The 18045-nt window shown below is 39.1% G+C and overlaps 1 protein-coding gene across 6 annotated transcripts in view; it reads right to left on the minus strand.

Annotated features, from left to right (window-relative positions):
- Window positions 1–3147: 3147 nt before the first annotated feature.
- SLC15A5 (solute carrier family 15 member 5) overlaps window positions 3148–18045 on the minus strand; it is a 34888-nt gene continuing 19990 nt past the window's right edge. For 3 of the 6 annotated variants that reach the window (XM_064421369.1, XM_064421366.1, XM_064421367.1), the window contains 3 exons: window positions 16562–16693; window positions 8692–8800; window positions 7063–7542 (listed from right to left, as the gene is read on the minus strand). In XM_064421369.1, coding sequence (XP_064277439.1) covers window positions 7398–7542; window positions 8692–8800; window positions 16562–16693 — 386 coding nt within the window. In that variant the 3' untranslated portion in view covers window positions 7063–7397. Of the gene's footprint in view, window positions 5585–7062; window positions 7543–8691; window positions 8801–15239; window positions 16341–16561; window positions 16694–18045 lie in introns of those variants that run through there. The other 3 variants (XR_010362850.1, XM_064421370.1, XM_064421368.1) reach the window with 3 other exon arrangements.

Raw genomic sequence — 18045 nt, forward strand, 5'->3', positions numbered from 1 at the left:
GAACTCAAGTGAGAGGGCCCAGCACTCCTCAGTGCTCAGTTTTTTTACATCTTAATCAGCTGCTACAACTGCATAGGCCTTAATGATGGCTAACTTGTAAATTTAGGCAAAAATAGTAGTAAAAGCTTAATTGCAACAAACAGTTAAAATCCCTTGAGCCAAATATTTTGGACACAAAAGTTCAAGATCACATCCAGACTCTTGGGCTTACAGCAGAGAAGGAAGAGCTTAATTACACTCATGTAAGCAAAACAGGGATTATTGAGCCATTGCTAAGGATCTTCTCCAGTGCCTCCACTGGAAAGGTTTTGCCCATGCAAGCCAAAGACAATTGAATGGAAAAGTATTAAGAGATGTCCACAAAAGCAAAATAAAGGCAAAATTTTGGGCAAGTTTAGTCATACCTTTAATCTGTGGCATTTTTTTCCTTAGCAGTCATTAATTTAGCAGAGAAAAAATTGGCCCAGAGTTGCTACACTGATCTCTGATTAATGTTTTAGTTAATCATCTGTAATATATATAATTTGTGTTTGAAATGTAGTCCAGCCTCAAACACTCACACTGCCTTCCTAGAGCCCCGATAAACCAGAACAAGGCTGCACAGTAAATCCTGTCTTGCACTAAGGAGTCTCACAAATTCAGATTTGATTTTTATAAACAGATTGCTCCTTGAGTTGTTATTATTAGTGTGAGCTGGACAGCTTGAATTAGAGAATAATTTATTCCCTGTGCATTTCTAATTACAGAAAAGAGGTTCACTCACTGACACACTTGTCCGTCTTGTTCTTTCCTGTCTTTCAGGCATGGCTGATTGCAGCTAAATAGACAGACCAGCACAAACTGCACGAGAAACACAACTCTGTCAAAAAAGGACTGAAGTGTTACCATTAATTATTCTGGACCATGTGCTCATTTACAACAGATCTAACACGAGAAATATTCTCAGAGGTGTCAAACAGCCTCAGTTTCATAGGTGCATGGGGGTAGCACTGACTAAATGTTTGACTGACTGGTAGGATGTGACCTGCCAGAGACCCTTGAAGCTTGGGGATTTCATGTGCAATTTGTGTTTCAGCATTCAATAGATAATTTAAATTGGGCCACTCTCTCTGAGCATTTCTGAAGGATCTACATGCCTGAGCCTGTGTCAGAACTGCACAAGTATCTAAAAAAACCCAACAACCCCCCCTGAAAAGCAAACAAACAAACCAACCCACCCCAAAACACTTATGAACATCTGTGCAAGTGATTGTTTGGAACTCACTGCATCTTAAAAAGGCTTGAAGAAAGTGAAAATGCCATTTACTAACGAATATTGAGAGGTAGGTGTAACAATCACTGGGTACATAGGAAGAGATCTTGAAGATGCTAACTGGGGGAAAAGAACAAACCCAAATCACCTTGCTTTAGTTAACCCTTGCTACAGCAGAGGCTCTTGTTTTAAATAATTGAACAGAGAATAGTTCATTGCAGCCATTAATCAGATGAACAAACTTTGCCAAGGCAAGAATCAATTGACTGCCAATTCACACTTGAACTGTCAGGAGAACCAGCACTGGATTTACTAAATTATACCCTTCAGCTACTTAAGCCAGAACTACAAAAGCATCATTTTCAGGTAATTTTAAAAATAATAATAATAAACAAATATATACTTTAGGTGTGCTCTTACTGTCACTGTATTTAGATTTTTTAACATTTGTGCAATCAAACAGACCAGACCTTCCTCCACATTCCCATATTCCCCTAAACATGGATTTCCTATCCCAAGGAGCAGCAATCAAAAGCTTCAAGGAATAAAGTAACACCATTTTCAAATGGCTAATAATCACCTCCTTCCCCTCTTCATACAGTTTGCTGTTCTCTCTCCTTGAAACTGTTTGGGCTTTTTTGCAAGGCCTGCATAATTTCTGTACTTGTATCTCTGCAATGAAATTTCTTCCTTGAAGTCACAGACTGCAGTTCTTTTTTACAGAATATGTAAGGCTGCATAATATTTTTGCTGTTAAGGTATTACACAATATTCTCACCTTTAAAGTTTAGTTTACAAACAGCTTAAGTTTAAAGAGCATTTCTATTAAATGACAGCTCTTTATAACCAGTGACACAGCTTGTTGAGGGGGTTATCATCTGTCAGCATGATGTTAAAATCTCTCAGGTTTTTCCCCTGAATACTTTAAAAGGGAACAATTTCAAGACAACAGCAAAACTCTGTGAACTAAGGTGAAGAAACTCAGAATTGTATGTAATGCTGGATTTGCTTTCAAGCAGCATCCTCTTGCAACCTTTGGCTTACTATTCAGCATTAGTTTTGAATTAACAATTTTGCTTATTGTCAAAGATTGCTCCATCCTGCCAGCTAAACAGGCAGGATCTTCATCTCACAGCCATTGACCATGCAAAAAAAGAAACAGAAAACTCACTGTGCCTTTTTATTAAGTGCTACTGTGACTACTACCCCAGCCTCATGGCAATCTTGCTTCTGAAGTTCACACAACACGACAATAAAAGCATTTGGGATCTGCTTTCAAAAGATGCTTTTTTACCAGGCTACAAAGCAGGTAGGACAAACAGCCACTGCTTTAAGGTTTGTTTTTCTGTTGATGTCCCCACTGATTCCTCCTGGGTGATTGGGTTTTTCATATTGTTTACTAAGAGTTTCAGCTTTCAAAACATGCCTTCTGATCCCAAAGGAAAAAGAATATATATTTTTAAATAATAAAAGGAGAACCCAGAAAATATGCATAACCTGCTTTCAGCTCCAACTGGTCAGCACTCTCTGCTGGGTATTGAAAATTCAGTTTCAAAACCTCTGCTCAAAGCTCAACTGTGACAGTGCAACCACTTCAACAGGAGCTTCCCATATTAACAGGAAAGAGGCTTAACCCACAAAAATGCAAAGCTAATATCTGCAATATTCCCTAGAAGCAAGGAAATATCTGCAATATTTCCTCAGAAGCAAGATAGGAATGAGAATATTCTGGCTCTACATAAAATTGTGGTGATGGTGAGGTCATGAGCTACTCCCAAGTCAATTGTAGATGTACCGACTCCTATTCCTTTATTTAAGCTGAGGAGAACAAACAAAAATTCAGCCTCAAAGCAAAACAAACTAAATCAAAATAGGAAAAGATGTTGGTCATACAGTTTTTTTAAAAAAAAAAGCTTCTGTTAATTTTATTTTGAAATAAAAACCAAATCTATAGACTGTATTTACAACTTGGTAGTCTTAGGGTGCGACCATCCAGTACTCTAGAGATGAAATATCTCCAAAACACTGAAAAATCCCCATCAGAGCAGTTTCTTTCACTCTTATTACCACTGAGTATTAGAACTGATTAAAGAGCCATCACCAAAACTAGTAGATTTCATAATGTTTAGGTGTCAACCTTCTCTGATTCATGGAAATCTATATTTAAAGTTACAGACAGAGAACAGAGAAATCATGAGAAGACTTGTGAGTTTACTTTTCTTTTTCAGATGAAAAAAAGCAGACTTTCAAAACATCCTCTTGAAGGTAGCTGCATTTGCCCTTGCCAAGACAAATCTAAACATGTTATAGCAAACAGACTCCAAGCTTAAGTCGAAAGCTTCAGTTCTGCTCTGCAGTTCTACTCTGTAATGCCACAAGGAAGGGATTCTCCTACCTGACCTTTCCAACTCACAGCTCCCACAGGAACTGAACAAGAGTGGTTTTCATGTCTAGTGGATCATGCACCTCTTTCCTCCATCCCTGGCAGAAAACAAGTGATTCAAGAAAATTTACAAGAATTTTCAAGGTGCTTCAAGAATTTTTAAGTAGCTTCCACTAAAAGAAGAGAAAAGAAATCCAGCATAGGACAAGACATCTCAGTTGAGTGCTGTAAAATTACCTCCAGGTTACTTTGATCACACAGCCACATAGCTCTTTACCAAAAAAATTTAAAAATTATAGATGTTATTCTTTCTTTCCTACTCTAGGGAAACTGATTGAAACAAATGAAGTAACTTTCACAAGGATATTCAAAGCCTGTGTAATTGTCTAATCTGGGTTCTACTTTCTGACTACCACTGCTGAGCATTAACAACTCCCTCTTCCCTCCACAAAGCTGCAGGCTTCAGCAAACAAAGCATTCCTTATAGCTAATTGGTATTACACAGAAACTCAACTGCTCTTATTTACAAAACTGCAGATTTATGTCAAGCAAAGCCAATTATGCTTAATGTTTAAACTATTGCAGGTGCTCAGTGACATTGTGCTAGGCAGTAGAAGTGAAATTGCTCTTTTAATGCATCTTGTTCCAACTGGGAGCATGTGTTTTATAATCAGTGCAAACTTAACAGATGGAGATCTCAATCCTCTCCGTTAAGTTTTCTTTTCCCCCTCCCCCCCAAAAATGGTGTCCCATGAATTTAGACTTAACTGAGGTGGTTTGTGAACTGTCTGGGACAGAACTTGCCTTTTTTTTTTTTTTTGGTGTGTCCATGAATACAGTACAAAACACACATTTAACCATTAAAAAGACACCCCCAAAGTGTACCAGCAGTAATCAGAAATCCATCTGGCTATTCAAGGCCAGTAATGACCCCTAACGAGCACTCAGTGAAACCCAGAGCTGCACAAAAGCAACTTCTTCCCAAGTCAAGTCTGAATGTAGAGCCCTTCATACTAATTTCAAGGGAGAACAGTGAGAACATTTAGGCAGTAATCAAACAGGAAACTGAAGTGGGATGTTTCTGGCCACTCCTAATCTCATCTAGGAGGTAACTTTTCCCACAATACATTTCAGAACTATAAACCTTTATGGTGAGGATTAAAACATGAGTACCCTAAAATTCCTTTGTGCAAAGCAATCCAGAATGGCAACAGGTGACCCAAACACAAGCGGTCAGATCTGAGTGCTTGGTGAAAACTGCCACAGATCAACAAAAGGCTGAACAAAAGCAGGCTCTCCTAACATTTTTCAGGTGTTTATGGCATCATTTTGTATGCACACACACATCCTTATTTTCTCTGTCCTCCAACTTTTTTTTTTAAAATGTAAAAAGTCACTAAATTTTTCAGAAGTGAAAAGCAGCTTTCCTTCAAAGACCAAACCCTTAGAGTCTTTTATATTGATTTCTCAGTGTGCTGGCACAAGATTTATATAATTTAGGCAGTGCCCTGTATGCACAAAGGATTCCATCAGCTTTGAGTGGAGTCCTAGATGCTGCAGCTCAAGAAAAATTCCTGTCTGTTGGTTTTGAGTGCTAAATTGCCCTGTCATAACAGTGAGACTGATTGATTGATAGATTTTACATTGATAGATGTAGATTCCTCTGCTCCACCAACTGAACTAAGGCCAAATTCAGCATCCAGTGCCCCCTTTTCTTCTGCCATCCATCTGAAATCCAAACTCTTTATTAAATCTGATAGAAAAAGCATTTCTCCTGTCCATGTAAGTACATTCAATATTCAACTCTTCATCCCAAAGCCCATTCTAAGGAAGTCTTATCCAGGGAGTTAACTAATCCTCTTTTTCTTGCAGAATTATCTTCATCAGACAATTGAACTCAAATGCCTGCATTCTGTTATCTGCTGCCATCTATTCTCATGTTTCAGTTTCTGAGGAGAAAAAAAAGAAAGTGGTCTTGGGAAGTTTGAGGCCATTCAGCCTGAGGATGCAACAGACTTAACATTTTACCTTAAAATGGGGTTAAGTTTCTTGTTCTTCATGTAAATAGTTACTTTTGCAATTAAAAAAAATCATTAGCTAATAAAACATCTACAGTTCAATCATATTCATCTGCCCAAAATTTAAACTTTACCTTTCTATCTCATAGCTCCTTTTGTGTATAACTCTCAAATGCACTGAGAGCAATCACATCCCTCCTGTCAGCAGACTCCAACCAGCATTTTTGTAGCTTTTCTGTGCAAGGACAAAGGTCAAGTATTCAAGAATTTCTCAGGAAAGAAACTAATATTTTTCATAGCTTAAACCTGGGTCTGTCACAGTACAAACATGGTTTAGAAAATAACACCTTACAAGGTAATAACTGTCAGGTTATTATCCTGGATAAATTTACCCAAATATGTGGAAATTAGCCTGTCTCACACTTTCCAGTGCCTTCAGAGAAGAGATTTCAGCCTTTTGCTGCCTCTCCTCTCAGAGCCCCAGCCCATGCAGCCACTTTTGGAGAAATAGTCTTTTCCTTGCTGGGAAGGGGTGTATGTAGTATTCATTACATTTTTCTCCCACTCCCACAATGCCCACCCTAAATTTACAACATTAAGTGTGGTTAATGCTGCAGAAGAGATTTCAGATTTTTTTTTACCAGCTCTTGCACAGTTTCAGCTCACAAACTGTGTCACTCCAGTGAATTCCATCCTTTTCTTGTAGCTTTTCCTGTGGTAGAGCATTCCTCATATCTAGCAAGCACTCTGACTTCACTGCCCCTTCAGTTATGAACATCTTGATATCAAAGTGCTCCTTCAGTTTAAATTCAATATGTTTCCTTATCACATAAAGACCCCACTTCTCTCATCACTATTTTTAGTTCTATGACTTTTAAATAGAAATGTTAAGGGTTATATTATCATCCCTCACAATAACAAAATCAGCCAGTTTTGGAAGTGTTTAACACTGTAGATCCTTAAACTGGAAAGCATTTTTTTGCTAATAATTATTTCCCCACATATCCAGCTGTATCTGCCCTTTCCCAGTCTTCTTTTCCTAATTCCTTTCACCCCCTTCAGCTGGGCTGCAATTAGTAATTTTGGTGCTAATATATTCCAGCTTCTCATTCTCCTGTTCGCAATTTTCTTCAGATCATCCTTGAGGAATGGCAAATCTCACAGTGCTGCTGCCAAGTGAGACTGGATGCTCCAGCATCAGTTTTACCTCATGGACTGATGACTGCTACCTGGATTCTAGTTTTGTTTTTGGTAGATCTCAAAGCCATTTGCAAAGAAGGTTTGTGTCCATTTCACTGACAGAGAAACTAAAGCAGCAAGAACAGTACACAAGTCTCCCACCACTGCAAACATCAACCAGCCAATAGCAGATTTCAAAACCACTTGTAAATTATACTGTCACAAAGTAATTTGCTAAACAAACAAATTAGCATGTTTATTAATTTTTGACCACTCCTAAATACAAATAGATGTGGATACCTGTTTCCATATAAAGATTAAAAGCCTCTCTCCATCAGATGTGGCAAGCAGTGAGCTCTCCTTGGCCTCCATGTGAATTATGACAGTGCAGCCTCCTTCAAGGCCAAATCCCATGTCAACTTCTAAATAATATTATTTCACCACATAATTCATAAATACCAGAACATAGTTCCACTTAAGTGCGCTGGATAATTTATCCTTAGAGAGCTGGTGGATAAAAAACCCCCAAAATTTAGGGTTTAAATGTTATCAGGGTGAAATTTTATCAGGTTTTCTCCACAGGAGACAAAATGGGAGAACTTTCCAGGACAGAATTATAATGCTTGATGGCTTTTTCACGCTTCAAAAGCTTTTCTCCAGGAAGACCTCCTCTGAACCCATTGGTGCAATCCTCATGGAGATTGTTGTATCTAGGGGAGATGATAGAAGGAAAATAACAAAACCATCCTTTAAGGTATTAGCTTCACCCATTGTTTATACATAAACTTTTTATAAAATATATAAATACTTGCATAATACTTTTTAAGTTACAGTGCCTTCCAAGTCCTGGAATTCATGGCAACCAAAAAACCAGGAAAATGCCAATATGCATTTTCCTAGAGCCTTTCAAAACTTGAGAAGGATGAGAAGTACCAAACTAGGAGCAGATGTTAATACCTATAGAGTGTCCTTTAAAAAAAAATATTAACCTGCTTTGTTCCTTTAGAGCAATTTTAGTGTATTTTTTCCTTATTCCAAATTTTAAGGTCTGTTTTCCCACTCTGCCTAAATCAGTGTTTATCTGAATAGTCCTCACTCTTTTTCCTCCCTGCTCAGAGAATTCTTATTCTTCAAAAAAAGAAGTAATTACAATTGATTTCAAAAAGACATTTCTAGTAAGACAAAAGTTGTATTATTCAAAAATGAGATACCATGATTCTGAATTGAAATTCTTATTTGAAACAAACTCTTTTAAATGCTTGGTTTTCTATTTTTAGGAAGACTGGAGGTCAAAAGATTTCTTCATTAAAACGTTAAGCTGTAGTGTAATTTTTTTTTTGTTTAAATCAATTTTATATTAACATTTTGACAACCCAAACCTCTTAGTTTTCAGCAGTAAATGCCACAAACGAAAATTTCAATTTACAGAAGAATAAAATCCCATATGAGGAGTACAGAGTACACTCAGGAGAAATGTTTTTGGTTGTGGACCAGTTCCCATTTAAAATAAGAGATTCAACAATTGGAATAATCAACAAGATGAAACTTTGGTTCCATGGCCAGTACAGCTCTGTGTTCCCATCTGAACTCCCTGCCAAAAAATGAACACCCTTCTAGAAAGACTAGGATGCTTTTATTTCTTTAGGGCTTTCTGTATTAATAAGACCCCTTAACTATTCAAGGTTAATTTCATCAGTTTGTTTTAGGTTTTTTTTAACCTCACCAGATTTTTGCTGTGAGATCTCTCTCACATGATCTATCACTACCAATTCTTTATTCCACACTAGTCCATAGATTTCATAAGAATTTCTACCTGCACCTACAAACAAAACACCAAGTTTCCATTTTCCCACACGTACCTGTGTGCAATGGCCCAGAACCCCAGGGTGTTCACCATCATCAAGGAAGCCAGGAAGAAGAAGAACCTCTCCAGTTTACCTTCATGCAGCAAGTGTGGGAACCAGTTGCCTGGTGAAGGAGACATTTGCAGCAGAATTAGTTTGCCTTGCAGCACGAGACGTGGCTCATGTGGAAGGATAACTCAGGGTGAAACACAATTCCCCCGTAGCTGTTTTCATTCTCACAGCATCCATGGGGGGTTTTGAGTCTCCTCTTGCTTTGCAGACAGGCAGTAGAGATCTAAAAAGACTAAAGAACTTCCCTAATAAATCTGAAGTATAGTGGGAAACCTAATCCTGCACAGCTACTGCTGTAATGACTGGACCATCTTCCCCCTGTAGCATCCTGTGCACACAGCTAAATCAGCTGTGAAAATCTTAGCAAGAGCTAGAATTAAGGTGGGCTGTAGAAATCATTACTTGTATATCTCATGCCTATAATAGTCTCTTTTTAATAGAAAGAGTTTAAAAAATATTTTTAAAATTCAAAATTTTAAAAGCATTCACTTGGATGGTGCTCCATTACCAAGGTGCCACCTGACATTTTACTTTGCCTTTTTTTTACAGGTGCCTTTACCCATGAGCCTGTAAGGTGTCCTTTTCTGCCATTCAGTGTTTATTTGCACAAATCCGATCTTTTTCAGCCAAGGGTTTTGGAGCAGTGTCTGGGCCATTCTAGCACTCCTTTCAGCAGAGGACAGTACCACCTGCATGCCCACAGAGACTTCCCTGCCTGTGCACCCCAGTTTGTGGCTGTATTGCTCTCAGTGTTCACTGCAAATGGTCTGCAAACAAGCTCAGCTGGAAAATAACTCCAGAAATCAAAATGGTTTTAAAAAAATCCAGCCCCAGTCAGTCTGCAACTGAAGGCAATCAGTACCTGAAGTGCCAGAACCAACTACAGCAAAAACCATCAAACCAAGGTGAAAAAAAAGTTCCAGTGGAAACTGAAGTTACAGAGTATCAGAGACCTGTACGTGCTGTAAGACCATGTAGATTATTTGGGAATACAGGATATTTATTGCCTTTGAGGAAGGCACATAGACTGTCTTCATTAGCAGTTAATGAAGAAATGCAGAGTGTGAAACTGCTGGTGCTGAGAATGTGATGCCCACACTCTCCACAGCTCAAGGGGGTACACATCAGAGCAGTTCCCATTAACAACTGGAATATATGAGCTTATTTTTTTGTGGTTTAGTTCCTTCTGAAAAAGAATTCAGTTGCTTTCATGCTCCAAGATCATTCTGTGATGCAAATCAGAGATTATTGGGAGATTTAGATTAAAAGCATATCACCGATCTGAACTCCACCTGCATCAATGTGCCCAAAGTCACTTTCCCCTGCTTGAAAGTCTGGTATCAGATCCTGCCCATCTCAATAATGTAGATATCCACCCCTTGAATGAGCTAATGGGGAAAGAAGAAAAAGCAGCCCTCTTACCAGATGTATTGTAAAAACCTGATGGCCTTAACAGAACTTTTGGCCGCTAATGCCACTTTCACACATTTATTGCCCCCCTTAGATTGTAAATATTTTTCTAATTAGAAACAAAGAGCCGTTCCACAGCATGGGAAAGTCACCAGTCAAAGGATTACACCCTGCCAAACACACATTGATATATTTACATTTCTCTTCCCTTCACATCTTAGAGCTATAAACACATTTCTTTTCAGAGCTGTTGCCTTTAGTTCTCCTGGCACTGACAGAGAACAAGTGCCATCAGTTCTCCTAAGCTCCTGCACAGTTCTGTCCATGCCATATTACATTTTTGTCCATCACATGGCAGCATCACCACACCTCTGCCTGCTCCCTTCCTTTGGCAGCATTATCCCAGAGCCAGCTTTAAAAACCTATCATCCAACACTGTAAGTGACTGAGCTCCTAGGTGCTGTAACTTCATTTTAGTAGCTTATAAACTTTTACTGTCATCATTGACAATCAGGAAGTTTTTCATTTTGCATCCCCCAGGGGCCAATGGAAGGCAGAGAGAGAGCACATGGATGTGATGAAAGAAATCCTGCATGGGGGTCTGCAGTGCAGCTTGTCAAAGCAGAGCTCACACTGTCTGCTGGGTTACCCACCTTGGCTGGGCTAACTACAGCAGCAGCAGGAGCTTCCTCATGCAATGGCATTTCCAGTGGAAACAGAAAACATATACTTAAAAGTTAATAAAAACAATTCTGCGGCTTCTGAGTTTCAGAGGTCCATTTGCACCTTTCTCTGTGCTGTCACTGAAGAAGGCACCAGAGAAAAGCACTGAAATTGGGGTTGCTTGGTTCTGTGAGGGCAGGATGGCAGCCTGGCCAGCAGATCTGCAATTCACTCCCACTTCTCCACGGCCTGGGTCAAAGATCCTTGCTCTGTCTCCTCCCTGATTCATTTAGGAGTTGCCAGTGTTTAAACAGTGAGGCCAGGATAATGACAGAGCGCCTTTGGAAAACCCAAATGATTTGGATCACAGCACAGGCAGGGACAAAACCAGACAGGATATAGTGAGGCTCCAGCTGCCATAGAACACACATTTTCTCCCTAGTTTCCTGCTCTGTCCAAAGCAAGAGGTGGGATCAAGGCTTTCTTTTCCTCTCAGAGAGGGACAACAAGGCTTGTTGTCCCTTCCTCCACAGAGGAACAAGGATGGCAGCAGTCCTAAGGCTATCCAGACTATAATCCTTCCAGTATACATTTTTCATCAGTGAATGCAGAAAAAATGAATATAACCTTTCCTACTTTTGGCCAAAAAACCAGAAAAAATTACTTCTCACTCTTATCTTTCATTACTTTTCCTTTAAAATTTTTTTTTCTGTCCATGAAACAGGGGATAAACCTGGACTACATTTACATCTGCTTATACTCTGCAGAGAATCCTCTCCCCTGCTTGCAGGAATCACCAGTGCTAGAACTTCACCCAAGTGTTTCAGGCACCAAAACTCCCTTCAGATGCTCTCACCCCTGACCCCTCTCACACCTCCCACAAGCTGCCTGCAGACTGACTGCCTTTGGGGTTCACACTCTCAGGATTTCCCTCTCAGCCATGAACATCAGGGACTCCTTGGGCCAGTTTTTTGGTTTTGCTGGAATTGGGCACTGCTGTGCTTGAAGAGTCCAGCACTTTCCCATCCTTGCCTCAGCATGCAACACTAACAATTCACTTTTCCCCAAAAGATACTGCCTTTGGGCTCTGTGCATCTCCTCCTTTTCTGTGGAGATTGCCAACAGAAGTGGCAATTACAAGGTTGGTTTGTCACATAGATAATTGCTCACTGGGAATTAACTTTCTGCAACAAGCTCCTGATTTCCATTTTTATTCCAACAATAGAAATACTTAGTAGCATGAATCACCACAAAAACAGAAGTTTCCTTTAGGTGCATTATTTTAAATAGACTTTCTCTACTGGTTAGAGGTGAATTGCCTATGTATTTTAAGGCAAATTTAGAGCAAGTTAGAAAATGAAGCCTAGGCAGAGTCTGTTCCTCAAGTCTGCTCTGCAATCATGGAAATAAAGCACCTGGTAAATTTTCACTGATATTTTGGAGTCCTTTTTGCATCAAAAATTGCTCAGTTAGTGCAAGAAGAAGGAATAATTTACAATATACTAAGAGGAAACAACTGATCCTACCAAAGCAGGCAGAGCTGGATGTGAAGCAGAGATTAGGACATGGACAAAAAAACTTTCCTGGGCTGTTTCTGGTGAGTGAGTGACAGCAAGGAGCTGCTGGCAGCACCAGACATTGAACAAAACCTGAAAAGGGTCAGTCTTTGACAAATATTAGTTCACACAACATTTCTGCTGCTGTGGTGGCAGCCTCAGAGAGTTCAAGGGAAAATTGCACAGGGAGGCATCCAGAATTTTTTGCTGATTTTTTGCACTATCCCATTTTATAATTGGGGAAAACCCTGAAATAAACAAATGCCAGAAGTTACTTTATCCTGTACCATTGTTGCATTTTTGCAGCTATGCTACAACCAATGCTATGATCATAAAAAAAACATTAATTCACATTTTAACAAGGTTTGTATTGCCTTCCTTCATTTCATCAACTTAGTGGGCATATATTTAGTGTTTGATCATACCCAAATTAAAGTCTCACTCTGCCTCTAATCCCTATTAGCTAAGCAGGCACCAGTGGCCACCACCATCTGGACTGCAAGAAATATCCTTTAGCTTTATCATCTTTGGTATTTAGAATCGCACAAGACTAAAATGATAAAAAGAACCAAAAATCCCAAACTCAAACCACAAACCCCCCTGTGATTCTCTAAATACAAGCAGGAAAGCTGTGTCTGGGACATTTTCCTTCCTCTGACCTTTTTTATTTTTATTTCTTTCTTGCATATTTATATTAATATTTTTAGAGAAATATATTCTGAAATGATTGGCATAAGAGGACAGGTTTTGTCTTGCATCTTCTTCCGTTAAAATGTTAGGAGAGGTAAGGGATCCAAAAGAAAGCAGTTTCCCAGCTTGTACTGAAAATATCACTGTCACCCATCATCTGTTTGCACTCGTCAGATTTTTTAAAAAAAGTCTTATTTTACCATATTCACACCATCCTCCATAGATGCGTTAAAAATGATTAATGCAGCTTTGACTGTGACTGATATCTGATCAACTCTGCCAATAAAAACCCAAATAAAATCCTAAACTAGTGGCATAAAATAGGATATAAAAATGTTTAAATTTTGTCAACACCCTCTGTGCTTCAACACTTCAAAATACACAGTGGAGGATCTACTTCGCTGCAGGAACATGGAAAAACATGGTCTCAGTGCTGGGAGATGGGAGAACCAGAAATAGCCTTGGCTCAGGTTTCAGTGAAACAAGAATCATGGGACAAGACAAAAGCATCCATAGCCCAGGAGTCACTCATTGAGCCTTGTTAAATCTTACAGAAACATTTCATCAACACTCTCCTCTCTTGCGGCAAAAGAGAAAGAACTTGCTCTCCCAATATAAAAAAATTAGTAAATTAGGTGAGCCTTTTTTTTAGGAAAAAAAAGAATTCTGGTTGGTTTTACTCCCAGTTTCATAAATTTGTCCAGATACTGAATATTTACAAGCTCTTTAAACAGATCTGAAAAAAAAAAGTGAGTAAAAAAAAAAAATCTTAATTTGTACCATTGGATTGTAATTTGACTTAAGAGAGGCCACAAATTTGTTCCCTGCAGCACTCATCTTTAGTGGGTTCATTAGGCAATGACTAGGTTTTATTAAATTAAAAAAAAATTATTTTGCTGATTGTAATGAGCACCAAAGTCCACTGTAAGAAGCTGTCCACTGTAAAAATTTATGTATAACATTTCCTACCAAACTAGGGGAAAACCTAAAGGGAGACTAAAATGCATTTTTTGTTTTGCTGTACTCTATCCCCACCTCCAAAATCTGATCCTAAACCTACAGTGATTCAGGAGCCAGCAGGACAACAGCCTGGGATGAGCAGAGGAACATCAGAACACAAATGAACTCACAGGAGCATCACCATCACTTGCAAGCTGCAAATTGTGTCATAATTTGGAATTATTAATCTTATTCACTTGAAGAACACTGAGAAAGAGATACCCAGTGAGATCCTAATTATTTTTAAAAATAAAAAGTGAGAGCCCAGTAATATGTTGTTTACATATTTAGAGGGCAAGTAATCTCCAACACTCTCCTGACTAGAGCAACAGAGCAATCACTAAGCATTTTTCACTTCATTTTCCCTAAAGCTTTTCAAGTTTTGCAGAGGAATTTTCCTGCTTAGCAGCAGTCATTCCCATCACAGCACCTTAATCTGAATACAGAGTGTCACTGATTCCCTTGGAAATTCCAGAGTGACTTTTGCTCAGGATAATGGTGCAGTCAATTCCACCTACAGGAACAGCAGGTCTGACAGAGTTAAACAAAGACAGCTTTGGAAAAAGAAAAAAAAAAAAGAAAGAAAAGCTAAGTTGAGAAGTTTGCCACCCAACTTTCTAAGAGTGAGGAATATTTTAGCCAGGAAACATTCAGTTTGCTTAAGAATCCTGAGCAAAAGGGGCAACTGCAGCCTGTGGAGAGAGTTTAGAGTTCAACCTTCCTGGTCTCATGCAGGATAAAAACTCCCCATCTCTGTTAAAACAGTATTTCTGGCAAGAAAAACTTATGAATCAATTAAATGATTTCACAAAAAAAAAAAGGATTAATCACCTTGACAGAAAAGCAGACAAAAATTTACTGAATTGAAAATCAAATGCAAAAATTGGTTTCCTCTATTGCAGAATACAGAAATACTAAGTAAAGAAATTAATTACATAATAGTGACACAACATAGGCAAAATATTTTGGTGCTGACATTATGCTTAATTATTTTGCAATTATTTAATTATTTCCAAAGTCAAATTGTAATAAAATGTCAGTTTTACTAAATATTTCAATCTCATAAAAGTTAATAGTTTCTATATTTTGGAGGGGGGGGAGAAAAAAAAACAAATCAGCAATACAGTCTGTCTTAAACTGTTTGTTTAATTTACCCCATATTACACTGAACCCACAATAATGAAAAACAACTTTTTCTGCTGGGGGATAGTCAAGGAGCTCAGTTCTCCACAATGGATGGCTTGGGGCTTAATAGTTCTTTGCTTGATTCATTTATGGACATATTCCTGGTTTTTTTTAGCCATCTCCAGGTGATGTTTTATACCTTGTAATAAAATTTTAATTGAATTTTTAACTTAAAAACAGGACTGCGTGTCAAAGCATCATTTGTTTGTTCAGATCTTGCGAGCAGGAATAAAAATTTCTTGTCACACTTTCAAAACACCCACTTCTGCTTGATTTTAAATTACATGATTCCTTACGTAGGAAAGAGAAGAACCCAGAACTTTAGCCCTAAACAGTTACAAAATCCTGCACCAGTTGCAGTGGTGTCATGCATTAGGGCCAGCAGCTGTCATCTCTAAAGAACCTTTCTCTGTAACTGTTCCACCAGATCTTGGCAATGGCATCTTCAGAAATATTCCTTCAGCTGTGGGACTATTTAAAATTTGTGAACAAATTTATGATGCCTGTCCCTCAGTTCAAGACCTCAAGTGCTTTACTTGTTAAATTTGCTTGCAAAAAAAGTATTTTCTGTATTGAACAAAGATTCAGCAGCAAAGGAAAAATGACTTGAAGAAATTCCTGGCTGATTTATGAAAGTCAGTGACCCAGGAACAACTGCAGTTCAGAGCTTCCACTAAATGCACCTCAACAGGCTGAACCTGCAATAACTCCTTTAGGAACAGGAAGATTTCTGGGAATTGCAGCATTCATCTGCAAAAGGACAAGCCCACAGGGAGACAGCATTGTCACAGAATTTGGCTGTTCCAAAAGCTGGGCAAAGGCAGAGGAACCAGTGAATCCAGGAGAGCGAGATCCCCAGACAGCTTTGAAACCCTCAACCCTGGAAGCTCAATCCCGTCCCACACTGGGACAAGCAGGAAGGAATATTCCCCATTCTTTAAAGTTCACATCTTTCTCTCGAGGCCAGAGGCTTCCATGTAAGTGTGAATAACATGAATGTGCTTCTTCATGAACACAAAAAGGTGCTTCCTAGCCAATTTATTTTCAGTCTTCCAGAACAGAAGTACAGAGATTGGACAGGAGGACTTCCTGCAAGATGCCATCCTCTAATTACTCCGACTATCAAAACTAAGATGACTCATTAAAATTGGATGAATACAGCTGGAAGGCTATTCCCTATCTTAATTCCATCTTAATTGTGAGAGCAAATCAATAAAACTTTGGCATCCCTTTTAATTCTGCTGCCTGATTCTCCAAATCAATAATATTAGAAAACTGCTCAGGAGCACCCATCAGGAGCATACTCTTACCTTGAGTGCCTGCGTGGGCTGTCTGAACAAAGAGAGCTCCCATAAAGCAGCCAGCTCCATTAAAGAGAGCTAAGAAGTGCATGGAAATCCCTCTCATCCTTTCAGGCACAAGCCAGAATGAAAGTAAGGAACCTTAGGAAGGAAGCAGATAGTTACAAGTTAAAAAAGAAAAAAAAAAGACAGAAACCAAAATGAGTTAAATGATGGCAGAACATAGATAACACAAAAAAACCACCTCAAAGCATGTCTGTTAGTGAATTCCCATATTTTATGCAGAGAATGTACTTGCTGCAGAGGGGCAATCAGATGTACCCTATAACATGCTAATATGTACCCTATAACAAAGCATTATCTAAACTGCTTAAATGAATATCTGTAATAAACTACCCACACACAGCTCTCCATATTCCACAAGTACAGAAAGATCTTTCACCCAGACATTTGCCTGCACCTTTCAAAACCTCGGGCATGAGCAAGAGCAGAGAAACACTGCCACAGCGAGTAGGCAAGAATGTGATATTTAACTGCAGAACAGCAGGACCTCCTATCTCAGAGCCTGTGCAGCACAGCCACCTGTAAATACTTCCAAAAATCTAGAGCTCTGCCTTAATTTGGACAGTTAGCTTGCTTTACCTTAAGGCTGGACAGTGCTCCTGTTCCCTGGAGTGCAACCCCCAGGCTCACTGGCTCATTTTTAAGACCTCATTCCTCACTTTCTTGCCAGAAGGATAAACCAGAAGCAGCAGCAGCTTTGGTGGAGAGGGGAAGCTGCAGCATGCTGCTGTAGCATGGATGCCTATAAATAATCCCAGCAGCTGTAATGTGGCTGTAACAGCAAGACTTTATGATAGTGAAAATTGCACAAAAAGAACAGCTATCACCAAAAACTTTGTTTCCTAATTTCACTCCTTGAGTTCTCCTCCACACTTTTTCTCCCAGAATGTCCCCACCTGCTTTATTTGTTGAATTAGAATGACTCCAGCTTGAAATCTTGCCAGCAGAGGGTCCTATTTGCCTGAAACACCCCTGAATACACATGAAACTTTGCAATCATCATCTTTCACCATTTTTAATTTGGATGTCCAAATGAGAGCTTTGAAAACTTATGAAAGAAAAAAATACCATGGGCAGTGTTTTCTTCCTCACTCACAATAGGAGCCAGAAGCCTGAGGGCAAGAGGAAGCAGGTGAGCCTGGGTCACCATCTGTAGATGCAACAGCCTGAAGCATTGTACAGAGCTTGAGACATTAAAAGACTTAAAAGTTTCTGGTTGTTCCCCCTTCTAAATGCAGGGGTGCAAAACATGCATCTTGGTCAAATTCTGGGTAATTGCATCCTGCTTACCTAAATAACCCCTGCTGCTTCAATAGCCTGCTCCACTCCTCCCTTTCCCCACTGAGCTGCTGGGATCTGTTAAACAGCTGCTGCATTTCCCCCTGGAGACTATTGCAATTTATTGGTGGGCAAAGCCATCCCCAGTATAT

Source organism: Passer domesticus, chromosome 5 (assembly GCF_036417665.1).
Source record: "Passer domesticus isolate bPasDom1 chromosome 5, bPasDom1.hap1, whole genome shotgun sequence".
Classification (NCBI taxonomy): Eukaryota; Metazoa; Chordata; class Aves; order Passeriformes; family Passeridae; genus Passer; species Passer domesticus.